Source organism: Theropithecus gelada, chromosome 3 (genome assembly GCF_003255815.1).
Source record: "Theropithecus gelada isolate Dixy chromosome 3, Tgel_1.0, whole genome shotgun sequence".
NCBI classification, from domain to species: domain Eukaryota; kingdom Metazoa; phylum Chordata; class Mammalia; order Primates; family Cercopithecidae; genus Theropithecus; species Theropithecus gelada.
In genome coordinates this window covers 126,327,979-126,340,598 of record NC_037670.1, presented here as the reverse complement: position 1 = coordinate 126,340,598, position 12,620 = coordinate 126,327,979, and the positions used below count along the sequence as shown (strand labels likewise).

Below are 12,620 nucleotides of genomic sequence, written 5' to 3'. Positions count from 1 at the left end.
ACGAGGCAGTGTTTTAAGCACTATACTTATACTTGAGGGCCATCTTGAACAACAGGATTGCCAACAAAAAGCACAAAAATGTGAAAAACACAACAAAGGACACTGTTTACAGTAATCAGAGCTGAAACAGGAAGGTTAAAGCATCACCTTGTTTGACCTCAGCTGGGAACATGCACGTTGGGTGACTCAATTTTTTTTTTTTTTCTACTCCATGCATGCCTGCAAATTAGGGCAAAAGCACCGTGAACATTGATTTGGGGGTACAAAGAAATTTTACCAAGTAGGTGTGTTTGCAATTGTGGAATCTGAGAATATGAGGGTCAACTATATATAAAATTGTCATTGCTATTTCTTTAACTTTTACCCTTTCTCCTTCATTTTTGTTTTTTGTATCTCTGGGTGGTTTGCAACTTCAGACAGAACTATTTGAAGGGATTCAAAGATTAATTACGTCTTGGTTTCAGGTCACATTTTTGGTTTAGACACCTCAGTTAATTCTGACCTTAAATATGGTTATCTTCTTTGTTTTAGATGCAAACAGAATACTTAATCAGATTTTTACTTTGTTGGGGGGTGTCATTGTTACTTGGATTAGGACCAGAGACAGGATTTACTGCACAGTTACTTGCTTAATTGAATGAATAAAAAACAAATCATCTAAACACTTGTGTCGTCTCGCAGTACTTGGCTCCTGAAGAGTTTAGCTTAAGCTCTTGCAATTCTTTTTGTTTTTTGTTTTCTCTTTTTTGTTTTTATTTTTGTTAGCTCTTCCAATTCTTAACATTCTAGTCTTAAGTAATAAAGTAATTAATTTTGTTATAGGTTTTTTTTTCCCAATAGTTTTGATCTACTTCCCCCACTCCACTCTATATACTGATAGCAGAAACTTAATTTTACTCAGTGTTCAATAATTTCATGTTTAAATGAATTCAGTTTATGACAACTGCCTCTCCCTCCCCCCTTCCTGGTTGTGGTGTCTAAGTTCTGAGGTGATGAGGTGGCATTTATGGTCTGATGAGGGGTTGATATGTGAACATAATGGCAACCATCATCCTTGAGTAGTGCATCGTCCTGCCTGGCTCTCAGCTGACTGGCGTCTGCTGAGAAGTCTGCATCCTTTCTGGTCCTCAGCTGTGTGATTTACCGCTTTCTGAAATAATGCCTACAGCACCACACCTTGAGGTTCCTTCAGGGCTGCTGCTCCCCTAGCTAGCCTCAACACTCTCCAAATGCCAATATGGGGCCAATGCAGTTCCCTCTACACCTAAAGCTGTACACCTAAATTTGCTTGGTAGTAATAGTATTTGTATTAGAATTTTACTGTTGGTAATAAACTGGCCTGGCATGTTATACACATCTCTAAATATATCTTTTTGAACAATAATAAAATTCATTACAATACTGTAATTGTGTTCCATTTGTAACAAATGCATAATGTGTTACATTTTTTCGGTACTATTAACAATTTTATTGTAAATTGAAATTTTCAGAAATTGATTTTCTCCTGTTCTAGATTTAGGTATATACACAATTCCAATACTTTTTTGATATATTATAGGGGCTAAGGAATAAACCAAAGAAAACAGCACATGTGAAACCAGACCTCATAGATGTTGATCTTGTAAGAGGTGAGTCTTGGATAAATAAATGCTTACTACAAGTAGACATTGTTCTGGAAGAAACAGAATTCAAAATTGGTTTAAATATTGTATTGGGCTGTTTTGCATTGCTATAAAGAAATACTTGAGATTGGGTAATTTATAAGAAAAGAGGCTTAATTGGCTCATGGTTCTGCAGGCTGTACGGAAAGCACAGCACTAGCACCTGCTTCTGGCGTGGGAAGCTTTACCCATGGCAGAAGGCAAGCAGGACCAGGCACATCACATGGCCAGAGCAGGAGCCAGAGAGTGGTAGCGGGGAGGTGCCATATACTTTTAAATCACCAGATCTCCTGAGAACTCACTCACTATCTCGAGGACAGCCTCAAGCCATGAGGGATTCACCCTTATCACCCATACACCTCCCACTAGGCCCTGCCTCCAGCATTGGAGATTACAATTCAACGTCAGATTTGGACAGGGACAAATATTCCAAACTATGTCAGATATGTGTCTGTCTGTCTATCTTTTTAGAAATAAAAACATTGTGAACCTTGATGAAGACAAGAATAGTATTAAAAAGAGAGAATGGGACCAGGTACAATGGCTCACACCTATAATCCCAGCACCTTGGGAAGCTGAGGCAGAAGGATCTCTTGAACCCAGGAGTTTGATACCACCCTGGGCAGCAGAGTGAGATCCTGTCTCAAAAACAAAAAGACAATTAAAGTGGTAATTTGTAATTTGAATATCATTCTGTATTTATAAAATATGTGGGATAAATTCCGTTATTTCAAAAAATGTTTTTTTCAAAATATTTAAAGTATCTACAAATTGGACATTTCTGACTCATAGTATAATACAGAATAAAATTATGTGGTCATGTTTTTCAAACATTGAAATTTTTTTCTTTAAAGAAATTAAAGAATAATATGTAAATATACTCTGTTGTCCTATTTTACTTTTTTCAGGGTCTGCATTTGCAAAGGCAAAGCCTGAAAGTCCTTGGACTTCCCTGACCAGAAAGGGAATTGTTCGAGTTGTATTTTTCCCCTTTTTCTTCCGGTGGTGGTTACAAGTAACATCAAAGGTCATCTTTTTCTGGCTTCTTGTCCTTTATCTTCTTCAAGGTATAATTAAGTGATTTTTGCTTTCACCGTTCAGAATGTTATATTGTCAGGTTTAATAAGGCTTTGTTTTAAACATATGCTAACTACTACTGAGTATGATGTATAAGTATGTTAATAAAGGCACATAATTGATTTGGCATTAAAAATATTTGAGAAAACAAAGTTATTTTCCAATATAATTTTATGAATATTTGAATCTGTAGATGGTTAAAGAAAAATAGAAATTGAGAAGATTTTTTAAAATTAGAAAAAAAAACCTCATCAAAATGCTTCTTCCACACATACATACATACCAGTCTTTTAAAAATACAACCTATACAAGTTTATTATTCCTGTCTTAAGTATAGTTTCTTTTTTCTGTGCCTTTTACCACTGTGATCTGAGCTGTCCTTATACTTTATCAAAATTCTGTATACCATGCACTCTGCTAGGTGCTTTCTAGATTCTCATTTAATTCTCACATCAACCCAGTGAAGTATAGGGACTGTTATTACGCTTCACTTATAGTCGTGGGACCTGAACGACTTAAGGGCCCAAAGCCATGCAGTCATCAAGTATGGTAGAGTCCAGGTTCAAGTCTAAGCATTCTGATCCCAGAACCACACACTTAACAGCTCTTATGGTGCCTCCTAACACAACATTCTACTGCATAGTCTCAGCAGCAGTATATAACACAACATGTGTAACACTGTAGAGCATTTAGAAACTAATGAAGAAACTATTCATATTCCATCACGTGAACAAAGCAGTTATTTTCATTTGGTTGATGTCCTTTCAGTCTTTTTAATGTTATTAGAAAAAGAAAACCCATGATTACAGTCCTGAATGATTATTTAAATTTGTTTTATCAACAGATTCTAAGAGATAATTTTAAATAAATAAAAATATAATAAAAACTGCAGGCTTTTATTTAGATAAAGTTGTTTCTTCTAAGCCAAGTTACATCTTATATACATAAAAGGGTGTGGACTGTGATGATTTTGTGGTTGTTATTAGAATGTGTGTGTTTTCTGATTAAAGATATAATAATATTTTCATGGCAGAAAATTTGGAAAATGTAGAAAAAGCTAAAGCAAAAAAAAAAAACTACCCATCATCTTGCCTTTAAGTTTATAATACTTTTTAATAGTTGAGATTATTTTTGTGAACATCTACATATTTTTTTTACCTAATGTCATAATAAGTATCAGAGTCTTTGTAAATATAACTTCTTAGTTACTAGAAAGTATCTTGTCCTACATCAATATTGGGCAGTTAAGCTGATTGCTATTTTTTGCTATTATAATTACTGCTGAAGTGAACATATTTTCTTATCAATATTTTCTAGTTACAGTGATCATAATTTTTATCATTTTCTTGTTTGCTTCTCAAAAGGACTTAAGAGAACTGAATTTAAATATAGTTATCTTCAAAGGTTTTCTGGCTTACCTAGAGGAGAAAACTTTATTTGAATGTGGTCAGAAACTGCGATAGCTTATTAGAGTAATTCAGTACCATTGATTGTACATCACAGTGCATTGTGCTTTTCAAAATATTGCTACTTTCTAGTATTCCATGACAAACAAGTTTCCAATGTAACTAAAAGTTCACTGACATTGTATAATTATATTGTGTCTGAAATTTACTACTGGTTCCTCTAAGTTAAATAGGGAACACAGGTTAGATTGGGCATTAAATTAGATATTTTTAAGTTCAGAACCCAAGTTTAATCATAAGGCCCTTTTGATGAACACTACTAAACATTCTCCTAGTAAAGCTTAGTTAGAGAAATGACTTAAATTTCTTAAAGTCACACAGCCAGTACCAAAGTCATGATGTGACTCTAAGGACCCTCGACAGGCTGCCATTAGCTTTGAAAACCACTGTATGTCTATCTTCATTGCAGCAACCTGTGTAAAAGCAGGGTGCTACAGTGCTCTGAGTTATGTCGTCATTCTTGTTCCCACTTGTTGAAAGGCAGAAAGAGCCGGGCACGGTGGCTCATGCCTGTAATCCCAGCACTTTGGGAGGCCGAGGCGGGCGGATCACGAGGTCAGGAGATCAAGACCATCTTGGCGAACACAGTGAAACCCCATCTCTACTAAAAATACAAAAAAATTAGCCGGGCGTGGTGGCGGGCACCTGTAGTCCCAGCTTCTGGGGAGGCTGAGGCAGGAGAATGGCGTGAGCCCGGGAGGCGGAGCTTGCAGTGAGCCGAGATCGTGCCACTGCACTCCAGCCTGGGCCACACAGCGAGACTCTGTCTCAAAGAAAAAGAAAGGCAGAAAGAATCAAATGCAGTCATATTTGGTTTTATATAACGATGTATAGTTTTTTACTTCAATTACTTGCTTTTTAAGTATCTCAACTATTTATTCTCAGCTCTATCCCCACTTCTCCATGTCTTGGTTGCCTAGTTTCTTGCCGAGATTACTGCCAGGAAACCTTATATCATCTACTTTCTGTCCATTTACCTATTAAATGACTAATTCAAACCAGCTGCTTAAGGTCTAAATTACTTCACTAGTTACTGCTTTCAAGATGCAATCTGAGTTTTCAAATCCCTCCTTGAATTTCTATCCCACCCTAACCAGGCTAAACTAGCTCTTTGCTGTTTCTTAAACATTCCATGCTTTTTTGCCTATGTGTCTTTAGGCATGCAACTCCCTTTGCGTGGGGTAGCCCTTTTCCCTTTTGTTTAGTCAATCCTCTGTGTTCTCTCAAACTTAGATTAGACATCAGACAGCACTTTCTTTGAGAACCCTTTCGTAACTCCCCAATGTAGTTATGTATCTTTTTTATGTGTATTATAGCAGTTAATCATAAGTATTATATTAGTCACCTTGGGCTACCATCACAAAATGCCACAGATTGGGTGGCTTATACAACAGAAATTTATTTTCTCACCATTCTGAGGGATGGAAGTGCAAGAGTGAGGCAATATCAGAGTTGGTGTCTGATGAGCCCTCTGACTTGTAGATGTCCACCTTCTTGCTGTGTCTTCACAGGGCCTTTCTTGTGTGTGTGAGTGGAGAGAGAGAATACTCTGGTATCTCTGCCTCTTCATATAAGGACAAGAGTCATATCAGTTTAAGGCCTTACTCTTACGAATTTCTTTAACCTTTACTACCGCCTTATAGGCCCTGTCTCCAAATGTAGTCACATTGTGGGTTAGGGCTTCATTCAGCATGTGCATTTGTGTGGGGAGGATGAAAGGAGCACAGTTCGGTTCATAACAGGTATTTTCATTGTTTCTTTATATGTCTCTTTTTTCCTCTAAACCAAACCTGTCCAACCAATGGCCCATAGGCCACATGCAGCCCAGGATGGCTTTGAATGTGGCCCAACCTAGGTTCATAAACTTTCTTAAAACGTTATGAGAATTTTTAAAATTTATTTTGTTAAAGCTTATCAGCTATCATTAGTGTTAGTGTATTTTATGTTAGCTATCATTAATGTTAGCCCCAGACAATTCTTCTTGCAGTGAGGCCCAGGGAAGCCGGAAGATTGGATACCCCTGGTCTAAACCAAGGGATAGGGAGCAGAGACTGTGTCTTGTCTTTTTTCCTCCATTGCCTAATTGCCACTGAATCTTAAAGATTTAACAGTCCTAAAAATGGAAGATAATATTCTATTCCATTCTATTTTTTAGACACAGGGTCTTCTTGCTCTGTTGCTCAGGCTGGAGTGCAATGATGTGATCATAGTTCACTGCAGCCTTGAACTCCCAGTCACAAGCTATCCTCCAACCTCAGCCTCCCAACTAGCTAGGACTATAGGAGCACGCCACCATGCCCAGCTAATTCTTTTTATTTTTATTTTTGTAGAGATGGGGTCTTAATATGTTGCCCAGGTTGGTCTTGAACTCCTGACCTCAAGTAATCCTCCCACCTCACCCTCTTAAAGTGCTGGGATTACAGGTATCAGCCACCATGGTTTCTCTCTGTTGCTCAGGCTGGAGTGCGGCGGCACAGTCATGGCTCGCTGCAGCCTCGACCTCCAAGGCTTGATAATTCCTCCTACCTCCACCTCCATAGCTGGAACTACAGGTTCCCCCGCCATTCCCAGCTAATTTTTGAATTTTTTTTGTAGAGACAGGGTTTCGCATTGTTGCCCAGGCTGGTCTCAAACTCCTGGGCTAAAGCAGTCCGCCTGCCTCAGCCTGTCAAAGTACTGGGGTTACAGATATTGAGCCATTGCATCCAGCCTGCTCCTAGAGTTCCACTTGCCCAGTACGTGAAGTCCTGCCGTGGAAATGTTTGTGCCCAGCAACATTCTGTCTTAGTTGATCCCCAGCAGAAATCTCTAGCAGCACTGTCTAGTTCGTAGGACTTCATTAAATGCTCAAAAAGTATAATTCAGCATTATAAAAAATAAGTGAATGTTTTCTCCGTATATCTTCTTCTTCTTCTTTTTTTTTTTGAGACAGAGTCTCGCTCTGTCGTCCAGGCTGGAGTGCAGTGGCATGATCTTGGTTCACTGCAACCTCCACCTCCCAGGTTCAAGCGATTCTTATGCCTCAGCCTCCTGAGTAGCTGGGACTACAGGCGTGTGCCACCACGCCCAACTAATTTTTGTGTTTTTAGTAGAGATGGAGTTTCTCCATATTGACCAGGCCTCAAACTCCTGACCTCGTGTTCTGCCCACCTCAGCCTTCCAAAGTGCTGGGTTTACAGGCAGGAGCAACCACGCCCGGCTCTCCATGTATCTTCTAAACCTTCACTTGAGAGGAAAACAAAAAGGAGAAGTGATACCAGAGTCATGGAGGAAAAGCCACTGTCTCAGGAACTGACACCATGGGAGGGACATGATCACTTTTAGGAGAGACACAGCCAGAAGAAAAAAGGAAAAAGAGAAGAAGAAAGTAGCTCCTCCCTCTTTTTCTAAAGGCTTGTCATCAGAATTTCACAGTATGTAATAACTTCCTGTTAAGATATACAGAAAATATAATTTGTATGCTCCCAGACCTAGGATTACAGAGAATGATGATCACAGAGCTGAAAGAGTTCAGATAAATAACTATATAAAACCTAAAGTTTTAAAAGATATTCTCCTTTGTGTCTGAAACTCTGAACTTCTTAAGTAAGCATTTGTATTTGCCCCTTTTAAAATTAGAGTTAATGGCATGGTGAAACCCTGTCTCTACTAAAAATACAAAAAATTAGCTGGGCATGGTGGCGGATGCCTGTAGTGCCAGCTACTCGGGAGGCTGAGGCAGGAGAATGGCGTGAACCTGGGAGGCGGAGCCTGCAACGTGCCGAGATCACGCCACTGCACTCCAGCCTGGGTGACAGAGCGAGACTTCGTCTCCAAAAAAAAATTAGAGTTAATGGTGGCTAAAAAAAAAAAAAAGCTGCTATTCCCAATGTTCAGTATACATTTACTGTGTATAAGCAGCTTTTCAAAATGTTTTACATGCATTACCTCACCTAAAACCTATTATAGTGCCTGTGTACTACTATATGTATATGTATGCTGTGTACTATGTAGATATACAGATGATTAAACCAAGGCTCAGAAATATTAAAGAACTTGATAAAAGTCACATTAGAATTCATACTAAAAACAAAAAAGACTCTGCTTTTCAAAATTCTAGACTGTTATGGAAGAACTAGAGAATTTGGGTTAAATTCCAGGGTAATTCATAAAGATGATTGGCATTTTAAATTTTTTGTTTTTTTCTTTTTAAGGAACCTTATTACTTACAGTTATATACAGCTGAAATTTGTTTTCATGATACTCCTTAAGTATATTAGCAGATTAAGTGGTGTTTTAAGCTTTTGGTATGTTAGACCAGGATTCTTTGAATTGCAAGTGGCAGAAACTAAATGCAAACTAGCTTTTGCAAGAAGTTGGTTTTTTTGGTCGTTATTTTTACTGTTTATCATAAAAACTAAAAAAAACCCCAGGAAACTAGATAGAATAAGTACAACAGCTGGGGTGGCCATTTGTCCCAGTTTGGCTGGGATTGTCCAACCCCAAGTTTACTCATGTTGTCCTGGTGCCTTTCACTCTCAAAAGTGTCCTGGTTTAGATGGTAAATTATATGGTCACCCTAAACACCCAAATACCCATCTCTTTAATTTACCAATGGTTAACATTTTGGGATGTTTACTTATTTTGTTAAGTAAATTATATACATTGAGACATTTTACCCCTGAATACATCAATATGCATCTCTTCAAAGTAAGCACATATAACCACATTACAGTGATCACACTTAAGAAAATAACCAAAAATCTTCTAATATTTACATTTTATTTTAGGTACTCCCTGGCTGTGGATTCAGGCATGGCTGGATTGAGAGGCTCAGATAATATCTTCTTTTTGCTATTGACTCTGGTCTTGCTGGTCACATTCTTAGGTTGGCTCTTTCTAGGTGGTGGTTAAGGTGGCCCCTAGCAATTTCATTTTTTCGTAGTCTTTAGTGTTTGTGATCTAGGAGAAAGGTCTTGAAGCACCTATATTAGTCCCTGAAAAAGACTGATTGGCCCTGCTTAGGTCACTTGCCCATCTTTTTATGAACTTTTGTATTCAGACTTACTAAGACTGTGACAAGCCTGGATTACATGTCTATCCCTGTGGTGGGAGAAATAAGAATATGTGATGATGGATAAAGGAGGGAGACAAAGGTAAAGACAGTTTTATGTCCAGAAAGTCTAAGGGATGCTGTATAGGCAAAAACAAGATTTCCCTTCATGTAGTAATGGTTAGCATTGATGGGTGTTTAGTGGTTTCTCTGGAAACTATGCCTAAGTAAATGTGTTATTAATTCTAAGGAGATAGATCTCTATTAATAAGAAGCTCTTTATAGCTGTATTATATACACTTATCATAAGATTTCCTTATTTGTAAAACAAAGAAATAATGTACTTGAGGTTAGGGTGGTTCTCTGATTGTCTGTGATGTTACTTAGAAATGTCCTTAGATTCATATGCATCTAATTTACGTTGCAGCGTTGAGGTGTACTTTAGAGACTATGTTGGGTGTTGTCTTGTTCCAAGAGTTTATTACTAAATACCATGGTTAGGCTGTTTCAGACAATAAAACAGTCTGAAAGAGCTTGTCTGTAGTAATACTTTAAACTCATTTAAATTTAGAAAAATATTTTGGCAAAAAATAATGTAAAAACAATTTTAAGAGTTTTGAAGAGGTGACTGTCAGATCTATAATTAAGCATATTTTCTTTCCCTTTTTGTAGTTGCCGCAATAGTATTATTCTGCTCCACTTCTAGCCCACACAGCATACCTCTGACAGAGGTGATTGGGCCGATATGGCTGATGCTGCTCCTGGGAACTGTGCACTGCCAGATTGTTTCCACAAGGACGCCCAAACCTCCTCTAAGTACAGGGGGTAAAAGAAGAAGGTACTGTTTTTAAAAAGCAATCTTTTTGTACATTGATGTAATTTGAATCCACAATTGTTCTTGACTCCTTATCTTCATAGACTAAAATCTTATCTTGTAAGGTTGCTCTTTCAAAAAAACCACTGAGTTTCAGAATCAATTACCAAATGATTTAGTTTCTATGTTTGCTTCAAGGCCATTTTAAGACCATATGCCTGTGTTTTTGTTTGTTTCTTTCTTTTTTTCTTGAAGCTCATTTCTAGTCACTTAATATCTATGTAGACAATATATGTTAGCTAGATTGTTAATAATTCCTACTACTTATAAAATCTTGTATTTCTAAGATGCTTTGGCAAAAACAAAAACCTAGAAAAAATTTCAGCTAAACTGTATTTACTAAATGCTGTTTTGTTTTGTTTTGTTTTTTTCTGTTTTTTTTTTTTTTGAGGCAGGGTCTCACTGTCTCTGTCACCTAGGCTGGAGTCCAGCTCACTGCAGCTTGGACCTCCTGGGCTCAAGTGATCCTCTCACCCCATCCTCCTGAGTAGCTGGGACTACAGGTGTATGCCACCCCACCTGACTAGTTCTTTTATTTTTTATTTTATTTATTTATTTATTTATTTATTTATTTATTTATTTATTTATTTTTGAGACAGAGTCTCGCTCTATCACCAGGCTGGAGTACAGTGGTGCGATCTCTGCTCACTGTAAGCGCTGCCTCCCGGGTTCACGCCATTCTCCTGCCTCAGCCTCCCGAGTAGCTGGGACTACAGGCGCCCGCCACCACGCCCGGCTAATTTTTTGTATTTTTTTAGTAGAGATGGGGTTTCACTGTGTTAACCAGGATGGTCTTAGTCTCCTGACCTCGTGATCCACCCGCCTTGGCCTCCCAAAGTGCTGGAATTACAGGCGTGAGCCACCGTGCCTGGCCTATTTTTTGTAGAGACAGGGTCTCACCTTATTGTCCAGGCTAGTCTGAACTCTTGGGCTCAAGCCATCCTCCCACCTCGGCCTCCCAAGGTGCTGGGATTACAGGCATGAGCCACCACACCCCGCCACTAAATTCTGTTTGAATCTGTTTAATATTACCCTTGATTCAGTAAACATAGCGTGTCTCACTGGCCACTCAGCACACTGGAGTTTGTTTTAAGGCTCTTTTGGAGCAGGTCCTCTTTTGAATATCATTGCTAAGAGATTGTGAAATTTGTAGTTTTTGGGTGCTGATATTTAAGCCCATCTCATTGTTAAAAGATAATACCTACATTAGATAAATAGCAATGTTGATAAACTAGATTATAATTCTCTCCAATCTAAATTTTCTTCTTTCTTCACCTGCAGATAAGTGGCATTCAAATAGGGAAGAAATGCTTTTGTAAATATTCATCCAATGCAATCCTTACAACCTTCTGTCCACTGACCTGCCAATATAAGCAAGGACCAATACCTTAACATTTCTAGAAATTGGTCTTGACTGTGCATCATGATATTTGGATTAAATTTTATCTAGTAAATCTAAATTTTATTATGTATTAAGTAAAGTTCCTGTGTTTATGGTTTCCAAATTTTTGATTGTACTACTGAGAAAGTGGTTATTAAAATATTAAAGCTGCCTTCCATTCTTAATCTCTTCTGACGAAGGAAATTAAGAAAAGCAGCCCATTTGGAAGTACATAGGGAAGGAGATGGTTCTAGTACCACAGATAACACACAAGAGGGAGCAGTTCAGAGCCACGGTACAAGCACCTCTCACAGCGTTGGCGCTGTCTTCAGAGATCTCTGGCATGCTGCTTTCTTTTTATCAGGGTTTGTATTTATTTAAGGCTTTATATGGTGTAGAGATAGCACTATCCCTTTTCTGGCACTTCAATCTCAGGTAATGAGTATTAATTACTTTAAATGTGACAGCCTCATTATGAATTTTGATAAATTATAATAGTATAGATAATGGAAAAATAGACACCATAAAGTTTATTTGGGTCATGTATAAATACATCTATATGAGAATGAATATACCAAAGCATATTTAGCTAGGATTTCTCTTTTTTTTGGGGGGGGGTGGGTGAGGATGGAGTCTGGCACTGTTGCCCAGGCTGGAGTGCAGTGGCATGATCTCAGCTCACTGCAACCCCTACCTTCCGGGTTCAGGTGATTCTCCTGCCCCAGCCACCCGAGTAGTTGGGATTACAGGCATGCGCCACCATGCCCGGCTAATGTTTTGTATTTTTAGTAGAGGTGGGGTTTCACCATGTTGACCAGACCTCGGCCTCCCAAAGTGCTGGGATTACAGGTGTGAGCCACCGAACCCGGCCAGGATTTCTTGATTTTGGTTTCTTTTATATATTTCAAGTACTATTTTACTTGTATTAATTGGTTAATTTATTTTTATCACCGTTTTAGGTCAGAATTGGCTGTATTAAAATGTCATGTGAATTGTATAATTTTTTTTTCTAAGTTCTTGCCTCAATTATCCACAATTATCTGAAATAAAACATATAGGCATTGTTATTTAAGTTAATAAAATGTATATTATAGTATGTAATTCTACTTTTGTACAGTGTACCATGTGC

The 12,620-nt window shown here is 38.1% G+C and overlaps 1 protein-coding gene across 3 annotated transcripts in view; it reads left to right on the top strand.

The window, feature by feature from the left end:
• Positions 1 to 12,620, top strand: part of PHTF2 (putative homeodomain transcription factor 2) — a 163,849-nt gene that overhangs the window by 106,156 nt on the left and 45,073 nt on the right. For all 3 annotated transcript variants that reach the window (XM_025380417.1, XM_025380418.1, XM_025380416.1), the window contains 4 exons: positions 1,559 to 1,628; positions 2,570 to 2,728; positions 9,909 to 10,074; positions 11,692 to 11,856. In XM_025380417.1, coding sequence (XP_025236202.1) covers positions 1,559 to 1,628; positions 2,570 to 2,728; positions 9,909 to 10,074; positions 11,692 to 11,856 — 560 coding nt within the window. The remainder of the gene's footprint in view (positions 1 to 1,558; positions 1,629 to 2,569; positions 2,729 to 9,908; positions 10,075 to 11,691; positions 11,857 to 12,620) is intronic.